Here is a 24,027-nt window from a genome sequence, read left to right on the forward strand (position 1 = left end):
TCGTCATTTATATTGTTTCGTTTCTTCCTTCTGCAGATTTTGTCAGTTACATACCCTGATTACCTCACCCCTCCTGGGTTTTGGGTCAAATCAAAAGGATATCAAAAGAAAGTGACTTTTCTTTCCTTTTGATAACATTTTGACAATGAATTCGATGCGAATAATAAACCTGCAGCAGTTTAGATGTAAGAGGTGAGTTGCTGAGGGGAAGTCACGATATGAAGATATATATTTTGGTAATGCTTTGAAAGCAATTCAGATTCATCAGTGATTAAATTTTTGAAGTGCTGTTGAGTAATCGCATAATGCAAACTGTAAAACTATCGGTCGATTTCATTCTATGGAAAACAAGTTCTAAAATTTTCATTTTCCGTAAAAAATGGGATAGGATAAGGTAGGAGCCATATTTGCTCTTAATATTTAATAAAGGCATTTGTAGATTTGTTTCGGAGGCTGGAATGAACTTTTCGGCCGGAATTCTGATGAGTTTCTATGAGGACAACTGAATATATGCATTACTCCTATCCCACGAAAGGACAATCGAAAAAGATAACTTTTAAGGGTAATGTATTCATTTCGAGTGAGAAGGTAATTCTGACAATCAACATTTTGAGGACCTATTTTCTGGCAGCTTCAAAGGGCTGCATTAACATTAAAGATGATTAAAATTATTTGAAAAATAAACAAAAACATTTACTGGAATTATTTGTTTTTTAAAATTTCTAGGGGATATTGAACAACCTACATGCATACGTGTTTAATGAAAATAACCCGCATCTTGTTGGAAAAGTGCTCAAGGTACATTACTGTTTACTGATTCATTTATCGAAGAGAATCTCTGATACAAAGTAACAATTTTGTTCTATTGACTTATTGCATATTTTCGCGAATCGCACACGCATATGACATTTGAATTAACGCAAAATAGATCCCATAAGTCTTACATACGTCCAACTTGAGAGAGGTTGGCTCTTGTATAATCTGATTCTGATTTTTATAAAGGTCAGCATACAAAATGTAATTCTCAAACGAACCTTCCTTCAGTTCTTGGATTCCAAGATAGATGTTGTAATTACATTGTATGTATCTTTCTAGTCACTCTAATGACGACTCGTTACTTACAGATAAGATGAATCATTTGTTTGAACTTTCTTTTAGGCTTGAGGGAAATAACTTCGACATATTTGGATTCTAACGACCAGCGGACAAGTAGCTGAAATCTTAATCTTTTCAATTTTGAGCGCACGGTCAGCCTTACTCAAAAGGGAAAGTAGCAAAAAACGGTCTAGAAGCTAATTATAACGTCACATTATTATTTCGTTATTTAGTTTATCGGTTTAAAAGCACACAGCCAACAACGAGTCAATAATGCAAGTCACGTGGCAAGTGGTCATGACTTGAGTCACGTGGAATGAAGTGCGACTTTGCATTTCGCGCTAATGTGTAAAAGTATATGCTCCGCCAGTGAATATATTTAGCATCCTTGGAGTTGTGTCTAGTTGGCAGGAGTATAGATAGTCCTGATGGTCCCATTCAAACTGTCCCCTAAAATTTCCATGACAACTCTCGCTGGTATGATAACCGCCTCTCACATATCCTCCAATATGCTTCCAATCAGGAAAGGGCTAATTCCACACAGGACACACATCTTCGCATAACACGTGTTTTTACCTGAGTATCACATACAAAATCATATGTGCGGATACCTAGGTAAATCTCGAATTTCGTTATGGAGCTCACTTTGATTTTGAATCCATTATTCTTCACTGGTCAGGCTAATGTTTATGAAGTTCAAACCCCCCCCAAACTGCAAGGGGAACGTATCGGTCATGCTTAGAAGCTTCGAATGATATTATGCAGAAAAAAAGCACAACTGTCTGGCGAATGTGTGCACGTATACAGTTACAAGCTTGGAAATAAGCACAAACACACTTTTGTTGACGAGCCAAGCACGTGGCCTGAAAACGTGAGCCGACAACGTTTCATACACGAAAAGATGAAAACAAATACCGAATGGTGGTTGTTTGTAGGGTAGGTGATATGAAATCGGGAAAAACATTACAATAGTCCACGGATCGGAATACACTTTTGGATAAATGGTGAGCAGATATTTCAGCGAGAAATGGTTGGAGCACGTTCAGTTGCTTGTCGTCGAACTCAATTCGCAGCTTTTCCATCGAAGGATATATTTCTTTGGGAACTCATGAAAATGGAAACTCATATATATTTTATAGTAAGATAAGTTATTCTAAAGGATGTCATGGCGTAATATCAATTGCGATGTAGTGTTTAATTACAATTTGCAAATCAAATTAATTTTAGTTTTTAGCGCCCAACGTGGGGTGTAGTCTGAGACTAAATGAACAGCCCCGAGTTAACAGATCCCCCATTGCAGTATTTCGCGTTGAAATCGTTCGCTGAAATGAATCACTTCAGAATCCTTTGCGTAAAATCAGTTGGGTGTATTCTGAACAATTGTTGACATTTATTAATTTTTCTATTGCTGGTGAGTACCGAAGGGTGAGATTATGAACGAAGTCGTCTCCCAGCGTTGCAAAAACAACCGAAATTTACTTGTTGATAATCCCAAGTATTTTCCTCAAGGCTGACTGTAATAGGTGTTAGGATAGTACTATTTCCGTATACACGGGAAAATATCCGGCAATGACTCTTAATAGCTCACATCTCAGTGAATCGTTTGGGAATGGAAAAAGATTGAAATTTTATAATCAGTTTTACTGCAATATTGCACTGTTACATTGCAGATAATACTAGTTGACGCTTTTTGAAGTAAGCTCAGTTCTATTTGCTTAGCCTGTAGTTCACAAAACAATTTCGTGAAGCGAAACGTTGTAAGATACTTGTTACTTGTCATCGCAGTCACTTAGCGCTAAGAAATTTTTCAAAGAGAGAGATTGCTGGTTCGTGGTTTGACACGTGCTTGTACAAGTTGGCATTCGGATCAGAGTCATACCCTTATCCGCGTGACTTAGAAACTCTGCGCTTCGGCTATGTAAATCGTTTATAACTTGACTGTTCTTCTCCTATATGTATTAAACTCCTCCCTAAAGAAGGAGCTGTACAGTATGTTTCACTGAATTGATAGATTGGTGAGGGTACAGTCTTGGGAATTTAATATTATATATGGATTTCGTGTCGTTTGTTGTCAATACTTGTTTATTTTTTACGTATTCTTCGCTGTTTTAACATTGCACACAGTCTGTCTCTCCCGCGTCTACACAGGCAATATTAGTATGAATTGTCTGGGAGCTGATTAAACCGCAGTTGTAGATTCTATGTGATCCGGGCCAGTAGAACTTGAAGTTCCAGGCAATTGTGATTTTTCCATAGTGCGTGGTATGTCGAGTTGGACGCGCTTTATGACTTTTTGCGGAGCCTTTCAGGGATGTACGTTGAGTAATTTTTAAAAATATTTGAATCGTTGTTTAATGGAAGTGTAAAATATATAACGAAAGTGTTCCACATCGGAGTGTGAAATTTTCGAAAGTTATATAAGTGTGCTAACAGTTTTATTGAACTTTTAACTTTTGAGTGACGTTTTGTGGTTAACAGGAGTCAACAATTAAGAAGTGTTAGTATACTGTGATGTGTGATTTTGTGAGCAATCTCGTTGAGGGTTAAAAAATATTCTTCATTTTAATATTGTCAGATACGAATTATTTCTGGTACTTTTCCTGCATATTGTCAATAATATTCAATTGTTGATCTAGTCCTCCTTTCAGGACTTTGTGATCACATAAGTGGAGATTGGAAGGGATCATGTATGGTGTGATGTTTTGAAACATGCCGAAAGAGCGATGGTTTTATGATTTTCAGTATGAGATGCCTCATCGGTGGGGCACTTCCGAATCAGTCCTATTGCTACTATGCGAATCAGTTCTGTTATTTCCTGGAAATTTTCTTTAACTAAACCGGTGGCTTTTTAATATTATATTCTTTTGATTTTCCGCCAGTTTCCGTCAAAAGGAAGAACAGGATGTCAAATATATTAGATTTTATACATCGCTTCAGTTTCCCTCCATTTTCTTGGTTTCTACAATTTCGCCATTTTCTAAGCCAACTGGCGCGTTATTTTTTGGGAGACGGAAGTATTGTCGCTTCCTTCTAGCATCTGAGGGTTACATAAGAACCAAACTTTAATACATTTTGGGTATAGAACTGAACGTTCCCGCTGATTACTTGTAAGTTCTATTATCTGGACTTTGATCAATTTCGTGCCAATTCACTCAATCAAAACTGCTAGTATCAGTCGGAACGGGTTTGAAATGGCAATATGCAGTGTAGCTCTAAGCATGGTTAGCAACATTAGTCTGCTTTTCTCTTTTTGTTTGCTTCGTGTTTCTTGCTGTTTTTCCTTACACTCAGGCAATCGTGGGTCGATTCAAAGAAAGAAAAACTTTTTCCAATGAATAAAGACTGCAAATTGTAAGGAAAAATTAAAAGACCAAAAACAGTCTATCAAAAATTAAATATTGATCAATGAAAACTTCTCTTTATATAGACTATAACGTTTTGTGTAGAAAGAAATACTGTTATATTGTTACACCTATAACAGTTGAGTGCTAGTTTGACTTAAAAGATGTTCATAAAGCATCTAACAATTTTGGAAGGTCATAATCTACTTTGTGTAAAAATGCGGCAGTTATATGATAACAGTTAAGTGCATAAGTCCCTAATTTGAAAAAAAAAACTACAAAACTATTAATCTGCTGAAAATAAAAATAAAAATTAGTGAAATGGGTTCTGAGTCGATTGCACATAGTGGATACTTTCCAGATAGTGCAACTTCTGCACTAGGAAATTATTTTACGCAAATGTCAACCAACTCAACAAACAGTAACACATCGGCAAGTTCGCCAAATTCAAATAACTCTCCACCAAATCAATGGAGTGTGAGTGGTTCACAACAACAACAACAACAGCAGCAACAGCACCAATCGCACCAACCGCAACAAATCCATCACCAATTACAGCATCACCAACAGCATCATCCACTTCAGCAGCAGCGACAAACGACGTCAGCATCTTCGGCATCATCATCATCATCATCCTCAGTTTCATCAACACAACAGGATCTCTCGCCACAGAACCTTCAGTTAGCCGCGAATAATCATAACTTGCATTTGTTCAGTGTAAACTATCATCAACAAAGGACAAATCCGTGGAATATTCCAAATATGTCGGCTGCATATCAAAGAATTTACAGTGAAAATCATTATCCAAATTTCGCACATCATCATCATCACAACCATCACAATAGTCATGTAAGCAGTAGTAGTCAACCAATGAGTGTGAATGCTAACAATGAAAATAACGTTGGACACCAGCAACAACAAAACAGTCATCATAAGAGATGCGGCAATCATTCAGGTCTGTATTGAGCATCTAATTTTCTTTTATAACAAATATTCAAATAAAAATATTTTATTTTTATTGGCTCTAATTTAATTTTCATAAAAGTCCATTTTAAGAATCTCAAAAATTGTTTGCTTGTCTTTTGTCTGTTGTGCCCTGGCGATTGGGGGGAAGTGTTTTCTTAAAACCAAACACATTTCTCGGAATCAGAGCCGCATATATGAATCTCCTGATAATCCTCTTATGCTAAGTCGCCAATAAGTGAAGCTCTGATATCCTTGTTATCGGTTCTTACCTTTATGGAGTGTGGTTTCTATTTCGTTGATTTTTAATAACCTATTTTCAAGTTGTTACAATTTCGGCTAACAGTAGCTGGGACAAGCCCACCTAAGTAGGTAGGCAGCACACGATCTTTGGTGGTGTTGGAAGGTTGCAGCTTTTTGGGAGGAAAAACCGCCGAGCACTCCCACTGTGTAACAGACAGAGTCTGTGTAATATTCGCAGGACATCTAGGGAAGCCGTGAGGGATTTAGGTACAATACCAGTATGTGACAACATTGTGGAAACTACAATCACTCTCTCAAGATGCCAATTTTCGTTGATCTCTCGAGACAGTGGCTCATAGTTCATTTTCTTCTTCACGTATTTCCGCTCAATATTGCGATTATTGAGATAGCAACATCAACAAAACAAGCGAAGCATTCCTTTTTGTTAACTGGCATTAATCGGTAGAAACCGAGTTCCACAAAATAAGCAATGGTTGTTTGGCTCCAAGGAATATGTCCGGCACTACCACAAAAATCATCAATGCAAGCTTGTGCTAAATTTTACAAATACAACAGAACCCTTTTAATAATCAACAAAACCGGATCCTCTGAAACAAGACAAGCATCTTCCCAGAGTCCGATCAATCGGAGAAGGAATCCTGCAGGGATCTCCAATGTCAGAACTACTACATTCACCCTTGTAGCTGACATTGAAACTCTTTTAAGTCACAACGTAAACACTTCCCTAATGCCGGCAATGCTTGCCTATTAGACAGTACTCTGCAAACAAAACTAGTCATTGACAATGTATACGGAGCATTCAGAAAAACAACATAGTGACGTGGTTTTTGATATTGATAAGACAGTTGCAAAAGATAAGATATCTAGTTTTTTACAAATACCGATGTTTTGGGAACAACATATTTTCTTGATCCATGCTGAGCAGGCAGTAGTTGCGAAAATAGGTATCTTAATAGTAAAAGAAACAGCGTCACTCTTCTACTTTTCTAATTATCTTGATCGTTAGACATACCGGAATATTCATTTTGTATGGGGAACAACAAATACAATACTTGAGTATACACTTTAAGTCACCAAAGATATTAATTAACTGCGGTAAAACCCAAGCTGTCTTCATAATGCGTCATAACATGACAGACACTAACGAAATGTTTCTGCAAACACAAAATAGTGCAACAAATAAACTGTAAGGCAACAACTGAATACGAAGGCGGCACTAAAACAATTAATTTACTACTTTTCATATTTTTATCCAAGAAAATGAGCACTTAAAAATGATAATTAAAAGCGGCCGATAATCAAAATAGCAGACGGCTTGATATGCTAGACAGTGATTTGGGAACTTCTCAAGCTTACCGGGACCAATTTTACCACCCAGAGGAATGGCAAAATAGCTGGAGACTAGCCAACTCCTCTTGTTCCTTGAGTTGCAAAGCTAGCCAACCCGCAAATTGGTGGCTCCGAACTCCTTGAAATAAAGTTAGTAAGAGTATATTACTATCATATTCAGTAATTGGATGCAAACCCTCTTAATTCCATCATACAATCTTACTAACTTTGATGGAAATCACACTATGCCATACAAAGTTATAATAGGTCAAAGTCCTCGCTTCTCTGCAAATTCACTGCAATTCAGGACTTTTAATGTCAGTATCACGCAATATTGAATAGTCTGACATAATGGTATACGGTACGAACTAAATACAAATGGAACTCCATCCACTCAAATATTTTTATATAAGAAGTACACTAAATCTTTCTGAAGGATCCAGCTTCTGGTTTCCAAATAAAGTGAAAGAATTCGATGTATTCGGCCGAATATGTGTACACGAGTCAGCCTTTGGCACAAGTCGTCAGGATCGGCCTTTACTTTAAGGTAGCATCTCCCGCTCCGATATTGATGTCGCTTGAGTCATCATAACATAAATCAGGTAGATAAAGCTCCACTGATGCTCATTTGTAAACTCCTTTTGTTGTTTTTACATTCAGTATTCGTGTCTTCTTGAATTGTTGCGAAGTGTATGCTTGTTGCTCAACATCTTCCAGCTATGTAGTTGCCTCTAAATTCATTTTCGTTTGAAGCAATGCTGGTAATATTTGCTCCACCTGTTCCAAAGGTACGTTTCAGCACTGCAGAAGAAAATCAGGTGAATCACACATTCAAGAATTTCCGGTCAAAAAGGGGTTTGGTATCATCTGGGTGACAAGATACCTCAAAAAAGAAAGATTGTTTCAACCTCATCAAAAAGAGCCTCCGGATCATAGTGGAAATACTCACTAGCCACTGCAGGCTAAACTATCACTTGTGGAAGCTAGGCATATCTACGGACACTATCTGTAGATTCTGTGAGGAGAGTAGTGAAACCTCCACACATGTTCTCGGACAGTATCCAGCACTTGTAGAAAGGTAGATTCAGGCACCTGGGATTCTCCCCTCTTAATACCAGATGCCAGGTTGAGAACGATATACTATAGTTGAGCGGGATACTGTACCCAGTAAAGGGGCACAATAGTTCTTTTAGGATGCAGCACTATATTATTATTATTAATTCAAAAAATGGTCGAATGGTCAGCACGCAATTTGTACTATTGTCTGAGGAGGCCGCTTTGGAAATTCGTTTCCATGTTGGGCGCACTTTCAAAATCTCGTAACATTTTCGTATGTAGCTGGTTCAAAACTACATATTTGGAATCTAATATAACTATCCTTATCGAAACATATTTCCATAGCTGGTGTAGAGTCTTTTATGGCGGGCGTTCTTGTTTTATCTTGAGTTGTCTAAATTCCTTTATCCAAATAAACCGTGTTTTCATTTGTAATCGAACAATAGTCATAGAATTCGCCTTAAATCCAGATGGATCAAAAATGGATATTACTAGCATCAGTACGTCGCCTTTTGTAGGATAGTATCAAGTTTAGATGCTCCCTTGTCGAAGTTCACAATACTGTAGATGTGCTGTAGAACCGTTGGAATGTCTGAGAAATTCTGATGACGACGAGCACCATCTCCTTAGTCCAAACCCGCCGATTATTATTGCTTCGTATTGCCTTAGTTAAATCGGAATATTTGTTTTCAAATCGTTTTGCTAAAGAGCGGATATCGCACTAATTGAAAAGTACTAAGCACCAAACGTCAGAACTTTTCCAATCGTTGTCTCATCATCATACAAGTTGCCTATTCGTGTCTTCTTCGCCAATGCTTATTCAATGAAACATCTTTCTGACGTAGGCAAGACGATATCTTCTCCGTCATAAAAATGTCATTGACTCTGGCTCCTGAGATCTTTTCTCTATCCTCCTGTTCATGTTGAGTGCAGCCAAAGGGGTAAGTATTATAATCTACCGCCCTTTAAGGAATCGGGGTTGCCTTTTATCGAATATGCTTTCTGGAAGTAATCGTCCATGATCTTTTTGTAGTCTTTATGTCTTGGTTTTTTGAGCTTCCTCTTGAGACTCTGGCGACCGATTTACAACAACAAAGTAGTATTTTGGTCTTTCAAGTTAAGCTTGTTTCCCATTGTCCACTGCCTAGTTGGTGAGTTGCTCGCAGAATTATTTCGAACAATTTCTTGTCCTCTCGAGATCTTTTTAGTTTGAAGATATTCGATTATTTACTTCAGAAGGAGAATTGGCCACGTAATGTTATTATATCCTCCAGAGCCGATATTTTCAATGTACGGCCACTTCGATGTCTTTGGCCATGCTCTGCTTGGGCCGTTGCATTTTGCTAATTAAATGTTTTTGCACCTTTAGGACACCCACAACGTCTTTAGTTTGCATTAACATCGTTCCCAAGCGAGGTTAAAGACGAAAAATAAATAATTTGGCAAGTGCTGGTGACTCTTTTAACTTTTAACTTAATTTGGTAGTCAGCTCGAGGATATGTTGGAATGGGAACCTTTTGAAGATTATTTCGCGCCAATGATAAAAGACAATTTATGCAGATGTTGTTCTCACCACTATTTCGTGTATTTCCTTCTCATATATGAAAGAAAACAGAGGGTACGATTTTTACCAGTCGTATGCCTCTTGTGAAACTGAGTACAACATTTTGTGGAGAATGAAGTCATAATTATTAGCAACACTGGAAACTTTGGTGCGAATACTAATAAAATTCCTTATTTTTTCTGTGGCCCAAAGTTGTAGTTTACATGTAAATTAACTGCTCCTGAATCATTATAGACTGTTATATTATAACATAATTATAAAAGTTATATTATAACATAATATAACAGTCTATAATGCTTTAGGAGCAGTTAATTCACATGTAAATTATAACTTTGGCCCACAGGAAAAATAAGGAATTTTAGTAGTATTCGCACCAAAGTTTCCAGTGTTGCTAGCAATTATGACTTCATTCTCCACAAAATGTTGTACTCAATTTCACAAGAGGCATACGACTTCTTCGTTTCTTCGTTGATTATCCAAAATTCATTAGTGAAACATAGAGTCTGGAGCAGTCTGACACAGGAAAGTCTAATTGGGAATGTGTTTGTATTTGCTCTAATAGAGCAAAACAAACCTGCACCCAAAATTTATTAGAAAAAAGTCACAAAATCTTCTATACCTCAGCATCCTAGCTACTTATAGCCATAAATGGGAAGATGATTGGAAGTGAGTTTGCTCTTAATAAAGCGGTTGGTTGCAATTGTATTTTAAATCAATTACTATACAAAATTTTCAGAATTTATTTCACTGGATTTAGAGAAAATATCAATGTATTGTGTACACTACATTCAAAACTGTATAAATAAAGATTTAGACAGGCAGGTCAACCATAAAGTTCAAGCATCCATCTAACATATGATATGAATTGGGATTAGAACGAGGAATTGATTATCTTTACATACAGCGCCATATAGTCGCATGCTGCTTATGGATGCAAGTTGAAGAATTAGTAACTAATGTCAATATTTTTATCGAAATTGTTGTTAGGTTATGGTAGTATCTGTTTGAACCAAATAAATTCAGGCAATGGTGTTTGATATTTAGATCATTTCACTAATCATTCCACAATGTAGTCCATACATTCCCAAACAAACGCATATTTAGACATAAAAAGTAAATATTATTGAAAAATAATCAACTTTTAAATATTTTAAATGTAAGAATTCAATATGTTTCCGAAGAAATTTTACACGTGTTTAATTCAAAGAACTTGAACATTATTAAACATATTGCACATTTGTTCCGAGCAAGCTAAACATACCGATAAAATCACATTTGGCACATAGGTAAACAGTCCTGGCTCTTTTTGAGGGAAAAACAAGCATTTCTCTGGCATGTTTTCCCACTTTCACAAAGAACTCGTCAATACTGCGTGGTTTGGCTTTACAGTTATGAAATGAATTTTTGATTTCAGAAGTATAATACTTTTCTTTGGATTGAAATGATACTTCAACAATGAGACAACCGCATCATCAAAGAATATTAAATTGATACAAATAGCGAAGATATTCTCACAGTTCTATATTTCGCGTTTTCTGCACGAAGGCTTATTTTCATCCAAGAGCCAAACTCATTATTAACAGTAAAATATTTGTTGTAAAAATGAATATTGAACTCAATCCGTGTTTTTTAGAACAGCAGGAAATGCGGCAAAAGATGTTAAGGACGCTTCTCTTCCTGATTCGTAGTTCGAATTACTTTTGCTAAAAATTTGATGTTTAAATCATAATGTATTCAGTTTGGAAGTGAGCAATAAATGCATCAACTTTCTTTGGGAGATACTATATATGTATATCTACAGTCTGACCGACATCTTGTCAGTATAAATGAAGTGTAACAGGCGTCATAGTATTTTCCCCTCCTGGGGCGAACTTTGGATGCTTTCGAAATGTTGAATTTTTAGTGGATATTGTCAAATAACCCTTTAGATGATCATATAGATAGGGTATTAACCCCTCGATTGTTAATAAAACTTTGTCGCGTAAATATACATTCATCTCTATATTTCTGTCCCGCATAATGCAAAATCCTGGCAGAAAAACTCAGTGGACCAAGCTCCACGTCGGATGAGCAAATAAGGTTCTCGCTCCGAATATGGGAGCATATATTCGGAGCTGGAACCGGTCGGTGTAATATCCACTAATATTCCAAAACCTCTTCTTTTGTGCAAAAGTAAATTAGAAATGGTGGTACTGGTGCTTTGAAGATGTTTTTAAAAGTAGATGTTCACATGCGTGTCAAGTTAGTAGAAACCACTTCTGTAAGCTGCGAAATAATGGGATGTGTTTTGTTCAATTTCTAGCGTAAAAGTAGCTAAGAATTGAAAAAAAATAATGCATAATATATAATTATGATTCAATAAAATAATATAAAATTTTAAATAAGTCACCTTTTTGTTGAACATTTAGGACCATCCATTCTAAAACTGTTAAGCTATTGTTATAACAATATTGTTATATCATCGACAATGATAAATAGAATTACCATAAAATATAATTATTGTAGGTGCCTGAATCGGTCATTGGGCGTAATTTTTGTAATATCAGAGGGCATTTTGCAGGCTGTCCTACCGCCCTAGTAGCTATTTATTATTTTTTTTTCTTAATTAGTCCAGGAAAATTATATAGAAGTCGAAAATCAGAAGCTCGACGTTTCAATTATGAAACATTTTGTTGAATTTTTATGTAACAATATTTGAGTACAAAAAGGTTCCATTTATGCACTCGTAGTGTATATACTTGTATGATGAATATATTCGAATTCAATTCGATATGCTGGTGACATTTTATCTTGTAAGGAGTTGTCGTGAAAGAATTAACTTTTACTTACGACGTACTTTGTTAATAATAGTAGGACTTCCAGACAATTTTTCAGTATGATGTTTCATACTAGAACCTATATGCAGATCTAAGGTGAACTTAAGGAGGGCTTTTCAGTTGACTAGTTTCTGAGAATGGTTCCTTGAAATGACCGACCCCTTTCAGACAATCAGTGAACTGATTTTAATAAGGTTTTGTTATCAAGAAAACTTTAAAAATGGATAAAATGTCAAAAACTTTTCCATTATTTGTGAATTTACCCTGACTTCAATATTCCCATGAACCACTCATTTTTCCAGGGTAGTTTTTGGGCCATCAGTAAACACAGAGTTACTACGGAAAAATATGGCACCCACTTAATAAAAGTGAAAAATTGTGCAAATAGCTCATTTCCCTATATTTGCAGCAAATATTAGATTTGTGAAGGCAATTGCAATTTGACTGTAGTACGATGCAAGACGTTAAGCTGAACACGCTACCATTCTGAAGGCTAGGCTACTAAACTTCAGAATGACTTCAGAACCTTGTGAAGATAAGTTGTGAAAAAATATGTACCAATTACATACACAAATGTTATATTAGATTGTGTTACATTAAAAATTAATTGAAACTTCCAAATCAGATGAACTAGAAAAGTCACTGAAAGAAAAACTTGTCTTAACCTGATCAGCGAAGTTAAGCGTTATTGGGAGTATTTGCTGTGTAGTTGGGGAGCCAGATGCAAACATTTATTTTCAAAAATTTTAGTCTTCTATTTGAGTGTAAAACAATTACTTGAGAATTGATGAAGACGCAGAGATTAGTATAATAAAAAGAGTTAATGCTTTTTCACATGCATTTTTTTGAATCTAATTAGGCTATTATTGTTTGTTTACAAATGTAAATGGACTATCCTTGATAGAATATCCTCTCAAGCGGAGCTTGAAAAAACATACTCTACGTTTTAAAAATGTTTTTCTTAAAAAAAAAACGAATGTATTTTTCAATTTTTTTATGTAAGTCTAACATAAAATAACCGTTTTATTTGTTATATTTTCGTTAGTTGTTTTTCGTGGGGAAAAAAGAGGTGGAACTAATTTTCTCAGTTTGTCGATGATTAATCGGAAAAAATAGTATTCAAAATAATTTTCTTAATTCGTGGCTCATTTGCCCCGTTGTAGATGGTTAAAAGACAATTGTCTTAGAAGCCCTTATCGTTGAAGCTATGCAAAAATGCCCAGAAATCCGACATCCCATACATACCAAATAAAGGTGTTATTTTTTTTCCACCGAATATAGTCATGTGGATCATTTAATGAGAGGTATCGATTAGTACTTTTCGAAGCATACATTAGTTTTGACATTGGTTGCAAAGTGCGGGGGTTCGAAATGGATCAGATAATTCAAAGATCCGTTCTCAGAAACTACCCAATTCAACAATCTGAAAAAGATCATCCGTGCGCATGGTATTTAGGCCTCAAAATACTCCCTTTTATGACATCTGCGCAAATAAAGTTTTTCCTCAAGAAATTTATTTTAAACTTGACGAGAACAAATAAAATGAAACTGTTCACTTTACGACAAAAACTGAAAAAGCAGATATTATTCTTCGAGTCGTTTGGAAGGTACTGCGATGAGGTTAATCTGGTTTGGAATTCTGAGGCTGATTTTCATTATAAACTTGTATTGTTTAGAAGAGACTCTATCTTTCATATTAAACACTTTGTTGTTTAAAGCATTCGAAATCGTCTCGAGCTAAAATTCAATGCTTTTCCGATCGAATGAAAATTGTGCGAAGATTGAAGATGATTCAATTTCAATAGAAAGAACAAAAGATACATACATGTTAGTAGCGAAGTATATCAATCAAGGACACTCTTGTCACCTCACGTTAGAACACAATGCTATCGAATTTCTCTTTTTACGAAGTGTTCCGCATCTAGCAGCCAAACTTAAGTTTATATTATCTAATATTCTCTATTTCTCTGTAATTCCTGATTGCGAAATGAAATTAATCGCCTGCAATCATGACTAGCGTCTGCATTTATTAAAAATTCCCAAAAACACGAATCCTCTCTGCAGGAACCCTCAATCCGCCAAATTGATTGCAAAATATCTACCTCGGTTAACAAAGGTTAATGTACTTCAATTTTTGACTTGTCATTGTCCGGAAGTTAATGCAATTTTCACGTTGGAATTTTCATCGTTACACCCCACATTTTACATTTGCCAATGTAAAGCTGGGTTACTCGTCGCAGTATTATCATCTTAAAAGCGTAATTTTTACTCATGCATTGAGGAACATTAAATTTGTTACTATTAAAAATTTCATCTCAATTTTTGTTCCGCTTAGTTTGAATCGATTACTATTAGTAAATTTTTGTTGCCGGTGAAAGTTTTGGGTCGAACGAGGCTCTTGACTTTTGTATTTATGTTTTTCATTTTCCGTATTCTTTTTTTGGCTGCTTTTGATGAATTCAAATCGAAACAATTTACCGAAAAATGGAAAAAGTCTCAATCGATCTATGATCATTGGAAAACACTAGCTTGCATCCGTGATACATATGTACGTTATTTAGCTTTTTTTGGGTATTATATTGTTTGCTTTTAAATTGCTTATGTTTTTCCTCTCTTCACTTTTCATATTCAAATGGCTGCTAAAGTGAGAATGGGTGTTGAGTTGAAACTGAAGTAAAAGATTTAGAAAGCGAAAGTGTTTCTTGTATGTTATTTTTTCCGTTAAAATAATCGGTTCGAATAAAAGTTTCTGGGTTTCGAACGAAGATTTCAACGTTTACGCAATGCAATGCGCCCAAGTCTAGTGTTAGACAGAACAGTGGACTAAGGTACTTGAAGCAAGTAATTATTCCCAAGTTTAATTACAAAATAGAAGAAAACAATCTTGGGTTTTTACTTGGGGAAAATTGATGAATTTCTGTAGAGGTTTTTGGGACATTTTGCTTGGGATGGGCGTACCTTCGTCAGTATAAAACTGGTTAAGCTAGAAATATTTGTTCCGGGTTGAAACCGGTGAAAAATAAGCGTGGTAACAGTCTTATGGAATTAAGTGACGGTGCTTGAGTAGGTAGACTTTGAAGGGCGTAATCAATATTACGATATTAGTGAATTGTTTTGGACAGTCGACGGTCTCTTGCTTTGTCGAACTTGAGACAGTTTAATTCTTGAAAACAATTAGCTTAAAAAAGAGAAACTTGTGTATCTGTTGCAAAAGTTGCTGAACATTGACACGCTAATATGGAAATAATTACGTCGAAAAATATATATTTATTTACATTGAATTGATTATTAATATACATTTTCCTTTCCTCGTTTCGAAGTAACCTTTTGGGGACCGAAAACCAATCCTGTTGAACATGCAGCCCTTAATCAAACGACGTTGCTTTTATAACATTTAACCTGGTCTAGGTTTTTGCCGTCTAGTCACTCAGTATCTACTCAACCAAACCACTAGCAGTAAATCATTTTCCAATAAATTAACAATCCCAACATATATTTGATTTTTCCCTCGGGAAACTGTCCTAAATGTCCACAAAAAAACCTCATATGGCATATGGTTTTCCTTTATGATTTAAGAAAATGATATCATGCAATTCACTTGGGCAGTGAATAATGAGAAATAAAATTTTGCGGCTGCAGTAAATTAGAAATTCCCCCTGAGAGTTGTTCTGCTAATAGTAAAGAAACTAATATCAATTAGTGTACATCACTCACTTTAGAATATAATCTTTTGTCATGGTTTTCTCGTGTTTAGGCAAAGAAACGCCATGCTCACCATCAAATTAGAAAGTAAAATTAATTTCTATATAACGACATATCTACAGTGCTTGTGGCTAAATAAAGCCTACACGTTTCTGGCTGGAAAAGAACGGAAAAAACAGCCTCGACGAAAATGAATTACACTTTTATTTATTGAAATACATGTGTTCGGGCAGCTGACTACAATATCGTCTCTCAATCACAATCCTGAACACGTGACAACTGACTCACAGATTGAAATGCTGCGAAACTTCTAATGAAATAGAAGTATTAGATTGGGGATCAGATAGAGAAACAAGGGGAGTCGATTTTCAGTCTTAGTAGAATAATGGTAAAATTAGGAGTGAACAATTACTTACAGAAAAATTCTACAAAATTGACGGAATGTGTATATCACGTTACCCACAACTATACATTTTATCGGGCAGCAGATGCCCTGTGCTTTGCACGTTACCAATTTCATGTTATTTGAATGTTATGGAAATGAGTTAAATCAAGTGCAACTTTCATGGAAGGATATTGTAGAAGAAACATGCACTTTCATTCACGTGTTGCAAGTAATTCGAGATAATTTGCCACAGGTTTTAATTTTGAATTGTTTGTTTATTCGATTTTAAGTATGAGCAGTCGATACCATTTTGTTTTGCAGGAAATTGTAATGTGAGCAAATGTGTGGGAATTTCCTGAAATATAATCAAAGTTATGCTAAATGGAGGGGCTTCGTAGCTATTTTGGGAAGAGTAATTATGTTTTCATTGTTGTTGCTCATGACGTGGGGAAAGGGTATGTTTCCCCTTTACCCTTTTGTGTTGTATAGGGCATCCACACAGATTCTTTCTTATTTTTTTAATGATTTCGATTTGGAATGAGATCATACTTCACTATCATTATCGTCACACTTGATGGTATGCAAGTGAGACGCCTACATCAGAAGGACGGGCAACCACATCGAAAGGTTGACGCTCAACCAACTCAAACATCGCTCCGTCAAGAATGGGACAAACTATCTCACGTAACCAAGCTCCCGGGTTTCATACATAAATGGAACTAGCATCAAATTTAGTCAATTTTGAATGTCTAAAGTTGTTTTTTAATGCTGGGACATCTGTCAACAGAAAACTATCATAATACCAACAAGCCGGAACGCAAACATTTTTTTTAAATATCGAAAGATGTTCAGTTTTGTGTTAAATAAACGGCATTTGCGAGAAGCTCTGTTTTTCCCTTTTAACTTGAAAAGATGCAGCTGACGCATCTCGTTCGCTTGAGGAAGCATACGACGAACGAACACCGAAGACTACCTACGAAAAGATTTGTGGGCTAGCAACCTGCAAATTTCGAAACTTTATTGCCACTGAAACATAAACAACGCCTCGAATAGGGACTGACCTCACGGCAAAGACCTTTGGCTATCGAAAACGAACTTCGATTGGCTTCTGGAATGTGCACACGCTCGTCGATAACGGTGGCGAGGGTCCTCAGAATGCTCGTTTTCTCAAACTTGAATGGGAATTCCAACGAAGTAAGCTGGATATTCTCGGTCTACGAAAAGTAAGATGGTGGGACTCTGGAGGAGTTCTCCTCTTCCTCTTGCCAGAGAGAATTGGCTATTGCGTTGGTCAGGGAAGTGGGAGATGTCGCAGATCGCAATGATTTCAGGATTGTATACCGCATCACGCAAAAGCTTGTATGTGGTCGCAAATTTTTCGTTGGCTCCTAAAGCATACCAACGGTCGACTTTTCATCCACGACGATGAACAATTAAAGATGTGGAAAAAAAACACCTTACCAGTGTTTTTAATCGTGTGACATCCGACGAAGTTTTTTATTTGGCTGAAGATGCGGATAAGAATTGTTCTTCCAAGCAGAAGAGGAATCATTTCGGACATCAATGCACTCAAAGGGAGTAAAGCCGCTAGCTTGACGATCTCTCCATGGAGTTATATATCGCCGCACTCGCGACTACTGCAGATTTGCTGCTTCCACTCGTACAGATTATCCCAAAAAACCCGCGACTCGTTTTGAGTGTAATAATTGAAGGGGTAACTGCGTTCTCCCTGCCGTCACAAAGATAATATCTAAAATTATGGAACGCATTAAAAACCATCTCGAAAGCTTGATGGACGGAGAGCAGGATGACAACCCAGTGCTCTAACCACTGAGCTATCCGTACACATGACAGCGACATATGATAGCGTAAAATGTCACGTGCTGTACCGAGGTAAAATTTCGCAGGATTTTGAGAGTCTTGCGGGTTGCATCCTGTCACTGAAATGATTTTTTCTTGTTATCGGGGATGTTTTTCATATTGCCTTGTTCGGAGGACGTGGAGGAATTCAATGGACTATGACATCATTCGTCAAACATCTTGACTACGCTGATGATACCTGTTTGCTCTCTCACTGGGTCATGGACCTTGGCCAAATGGCTCTGGATTTGCAAAGAGAGCCAAACAGAGTTGGACTGAAGATAAGCACCAACAAAAACAAGGTCATTGCACTCTCTCTATCTACATTAATAGACAGAGCGTCAAGGGCGTCGATCAATTGAAGCTTGGTTTCTACCGCTACGCTTGCGCTGTCTTGTCTAATATCTGGAAATGCAGTTATCTTAACACCAAGATCAAGATGAGACTGGTCTGTGCTAGGGTTGTTTCTGTGTTGCTATATGGTTGTAACACACGGAAAGTGAACTTAACTTTCACCCTTGACTCATTTTGAAGAAGTGCGAAATTAGTTGGATGAATGGTTTCGGCTCAAAGCTGTGCCATTTTATATTTGCGTTGTTCATGTATTGCCAGAGAGATGACAAAAAGTTGTAGCTAGCGGGCCACAATATTTCGGACGAACAGTTTTTTGCATTTATTTTGAATTTTTTCATTTTCCATTGATCCAAAAACCAAATTATTTTGTAAAGTTGACAATCAGGGAAATTTTCTTAAGTTGGTTTTTTCTCTTTATGGCATATAATATTGACTGATTCCCCTGACGGTGTCAAGGTGGATCTTTCCACCCGATCGCGGAATTCATGTCCGGACCTTTACGGCTCTACGTGCACGGTCGAGGTGGAAGAAACCCTTTCACATTCCCGAGTCTGGCAAGCAAAGGTACGAGCGGGCGCACGTCGATGGAATACTTCAGTGGACCTTCAATATTTGTGGGCGTACCTGCACGTTCAATTTTGCCAAACTTTTTGGCTCTTGGTGTAGCTCTCCTTTATTGGCTACTCAGAATGGTATTTTCATTCAAGTCAGTGTAACCTAAGAAAATAACGCAGTATTTCTAAGACCTTCCCTTTTAAGGTCATGATATTTTTGAAAAACGACAATTTTTTCAGAGACAAAATGGATATATATAGCTACAAATTTTACGTGGATATAAAGTACATTTATCAGCACATTCAAAGATTGCTTAAACAAATAAAAGCTTGAAAAAAATTCTTTGATAAAATGCTTAATATGCGCAGCTTTTGTTTTTTTTGTAATTCTCTAGAAAAAAATTGTTATAATTGTTTTTAGGGTACTACAATCAATCGAAGAAAAAAGAAATTAAAAGCAGTAGCCATGTAATTGTCGGAAATCATAAATTTTCACCAGTTTTAAATAAAGCTATTAAAATAAAATGCTGCAAAAGTCATAACCTTAGGTAGGATTTTTATGGTTGAACACTTTGCCCACATATTTCCCGCGCGTGTATTCAGGATGATTTGATTTGAATATGGAAGCGTGATTCTGAACCGATCAAAGCAAAAACCAACTGGCTTAAATAATAATCGCCATTAGTGGGGACGGTGTGATGTCATTCTACGACAATCCTCGTGGAATGCAGCAAACTGTAGGTCACGCGCGTGTGCCCTGTGCAAATTTTTCCTGTAATTTTGATTTTCGTCACATCCCTGTTATTAAATATTTATAGTGAATATGAAATAAATGCGAAATAAAATGCAACGATGAATTGTAACCTTTCCTAACACTTCTTTGAACTTTAGATAGCATAAGGCATGGCTTATGAGCTCCTAATATACTTGGACTCACAATTACATGACACATGGAGACAGTGGCGACTTCTGAGTTTTTAAGTGGTTTTGCAAGTGGACTATCGTTTATTCTGCTCCTCTATATAATTCACACCGTTGTCCTATTTTATATAATTATATAAATGTGTGTTTTCCACCTATTACCATTTTTGGCCACGCTGTCAGAGCAGACACGAAACAGCGTCTGATGAGTTGCCTCTGCCCTGGACGAAACCGCTGGTCTTTCTTTTTGAATATTTGAGTGCTATGCCCCAAACGAGGGGTTCGTGGACCAAAAAACGTGAGAGTAAGCTGCTCTCCATTTGCTCCAGTGCAACATCTATTGTATCCTTCACATTCCAAACAAAAATGAATAAAGTGTTTGAAAGAATTTTAGTTTGAAATTCAATACGAAAGTGTTGCGTTTGGATGGTAAATTGAATTCTACTGTTGTGTATGTCGTTTTATTCAGCTTGTTTTTAATAATAATAATAATCGTTGGCGCAACAATCCATATTGGATCAGGGCCTTGAAGGGTGTTAGAGCACTTCATTCAAGACTGTAACGGTACACTACAGTGTAGGAGGAGACAATGTGGTCAGCATTGCGCTCGCCCGAGATTATTACCCTGATTTGACTCAGGTACTCATTCACAGCTGAGTCGACTGGTATTTGACGTCAAGTCACGATACAAATTCCACTGCCACCAGCGAGATTTGAACCGCGGCCTTCCGTATGACAACCCAGTGCTCTAACCACTGAGCTATTCGGACAGTGAAAAAAAAAACCAAAAAGAAAAGACTAATTTTTCCTGAAGTTCCGAATAATAATTTTTATTTCTCATATACCAATATTTCGAGGACCGTTTGTTCTTTTTTTCAGTGAGTTTGAGTAAATTGAAGCCAATGCTTTTTTCTTTATCTTAAGTGGAACTTTGATTGGACCCAAATTAGATGGAATAGAATATAATACAAGGTATATTTTTTTTTTCTTAGTTTCGAAAGCTGTACTTTTTGTCAAATTTTCATTATTTGGATTTACTCTATTTGCTTGAAAAATAATCGGTCGTCGCGTAGGTTATGTTCAACAAAATTTTACTGCGGTAGATTACATAAATCGATAATTTGAAATCTAGCATATTTATTGCTTTTGTTTCTATTTATCGACCTCTATTATAGTCAAATTATTATTTGAGTGACATATGTGCGTAATATTGTGGAATGGTGGGAACTGTGAACGCTCACGTATCCATACATAATTCTACATCGAATTTAAGGAGGCGTCCCCATACAAGCAAAAGGGGGTGTTCATTTTTTCTCATCAAATAGAGTCATATGGGGTATCAAATGAAAGATTAGTACTTTCCGAAGCCGGGCTTAGTTTCGACATTTATTGGAAAGGGGGAGTGCGGGAGGTCGAAAGTAATCATTCCTTTAAGAGATCCTTAGAAATTACCCAACTGACAAACTTGAAAAAAAAAATCATTATATGGTGCCTAGGCTCCGAAATGCGGAATTTGGTGGAAATCGTACTATTACTAACAAGGTTACAATAGGTCAAAGTTGTCGCTTCTTTGCAAATTCAAGATTGAATGTGGATATGTGGACAATTGCGCACTCAAATCCCTTTATAAAAGAAATACACAGAACCTTTTATATCGGCGGTTTCCCGTTTTGTTTCCCTCATGCGATCAAATATACTCCGAATACAATTTCTAATTATTGTTTTTAAATTAACGTCACTATAGCATATATCCTTAATGTTTTCTTTGAAATGAGTAGTGTTTCACCGCTTATAAACCTTAGATTTCAGAAAAGTCCAACCAAGTCCAACCAACAACCAGATAAAAAATCTGGAGAATTGCCGGATAAAGCCAGTAGATTCACAGTGAATTTAGATAATTCATACTAGTTATGGATATATGGCAAGGCGCGATATCCTGCACGAAAGCATATTCTGTACGCAGCAGCTGCAAATTCTTAATACATGATACAATGACCCTTTGAATAACGTTAATATACTGCCCAAATAGCATTGTGTATTCAATAAATTGTGTTGCATCAGGTCCTTCTTGAGGAATGCAGCTACAAATCATTACTGCTGGTAAATTTTTTTTACCGTACAGGCCTTAGACAAACGTTTTCCGTTGCAGTTTTTCGAGGACTCTGTCTGTTCTTTCAGCTTTATCACAAGCAATATCGAATTTCCTGTATATTTCGGACACTGATGATTTAGATATACCGACATTTAAGGTAATCGCTACACTACTGGACCTTCCCTCTTTCAAAAGAGACACAATTTCCATCTTCTGCTTCACCTTAAAATCTCCCTTTTTACTCGTTTCTTGTTGTTTGCCGTTAATAAAAAACTGAGGTGTATTTGGAAAGTAGAATGTTTTTATGTTTTTACTGACCTGTAATGTTGTTTTTACTGAGCTGTAATATTAAACACACTGAAAATCACACAAATAACTATTCTAAGCTCAACTTCCTAATTTTTCCGGGAAAAACCACAAAAAGCATAAGAATATTGAAAAATCGATCAGCTTAAAATATACCTTTCGACAGAATGAAGTGACTGGTAATTCTGTTTTAACGTTCTACTTTAGGTAGTGGAAAAACAAGTGAAGGTGACAACATATTTGGATTTTTCCTCATAATCAAAAATGCAGTAATATAGTAAATTTTTTGAAAAAAGTTTGGTATTTTTTCTTGAAAAAAAAAAAAATTGAATTTAATGGAGTGAGTAGAACGTTAATAGTGGAACCTCGATGTTTAATATGCATGATAAAAGCTTCGTAATATTGGCACTATGTGTCCGAATAGCTCAGTGGTTAGAGCACTGGGTTGTTATACGGAAGGCCGCAGTTCAAACCTCGCTGGCGGCAGTGGGATTTGTATCGTGACTTGACGTCGGATACCAGTCGACTTAGCTGTGAATGGAGCATTTGATTCTAATCAGGGTAATAATCTCGGGCGGGCGCAATGCTGACCACATTGCCTCCTACTGTACTGTAGTGTACCGTTACGGTCTTGAATGAAGTGCTCTAACACTCTAAGACCCGGATCCAAATTGGATTGTTGCACTAACGATTATTATTATTATTATTATAATATTGGCACTTCGTGAGTGCAGACAGAGTGCGAAGCAAACCGAAAAAACACCGTTGTCTGTGAACGATTAATTCATTTTTCGTATTGTCAAACATTACCTGAGGCTGAAGATGTAGCTAACCGACTGTGTGAGAGGCAACCATGCTCGGTATGTAAGCCCAAAGTTGCGTATGATATCCGTGAGCCCATTGTCGTAAATATGTCAAAATGTACTGTAAGTCGTATTTTATGCGAAAATTTGTAATAAATTTAAGGGATTATCGTAGATGCGTCGCTCATATATTAGAAGAAAGATTATAAATAACGACTAGAATGGTACAAAACCCTATGGTAATAATGCGAGTAATTCTTCGCTTATTGTTTATATTATCTTGTATATCATATTTATCCACAACTTTTATCTTTAAACGGGTTTTTCGCAAAACTAAATTTTACAAATTTCCTGCATTTCTAATTCAATAACACATTGTCGTAGTAGCTTCGATTTTTTCAGCGTATTTGGTATATATGTGTCCATACAATGGCCCTCTAGTTTTGTTACCGGATGAAAAGTGTTTTTTTTTTTGTTCTGCCAAAAACCAATTAATAAAATAAAATTAAATAAATAATTAAATTAAAATAATTTTTGAGCAAAATTAATTTCTTGAAACCGCCATTTTGTTAAATTTTATTTTTGTTTCTTTTTTTCACAATTAGCAAATTGTAGTTTAACG

General features: G+C 36.3%; 1 protein-coding gene across 11 annotated transcripts in view; it reads left to right on the forward strand.

Moving 5' to 3' along the window:
- The first annotated feature begins 2,904 nt into the window (after positions 1-2,904).
- The window catches only part of LOC119647524 (hepatic leukemia factor), a 111,162-nt gene continuing 90,039 nt past the window's right edge, over positions 2,905-24,027 (forward strand). The window contains exons 1-2 of one of the 11 annotated variants that reach the window (XM_038048495.1): positions 2,908-3,686; positions 3,744-5,391. In XM_038048495.1, the coding sequence (XP_037904423.1) occupies positions 4,758-5,391 (634 nt within the window). In that variant the 5' untranslated portion in view covers positions 2,908-3,686; positions 3,744-4,757. Of the gene's footprint in view, positions 5,392-24,027 lie in introns of all 11 variants that reach the window. The other 10 variants (XM_038048496.1, XM_038048497.1, XM_038048499.1 and 7 more) reach the window with 10 other exon arrangements.

Source organism: Hermetia illucens, chromosome 2 (genome assembly GCF_905115235.1).
Source record: "Hermetia illucens chromosome 2, iHerIll2.2.curated.20191125, whole genome shotgun sequence".
Lineage (NCBI taxonomy): Eukaryota > Metazoa > Arthropoda > Insecta > Diptera > Stratiomyidae > Hermetia > Hermetia illucens.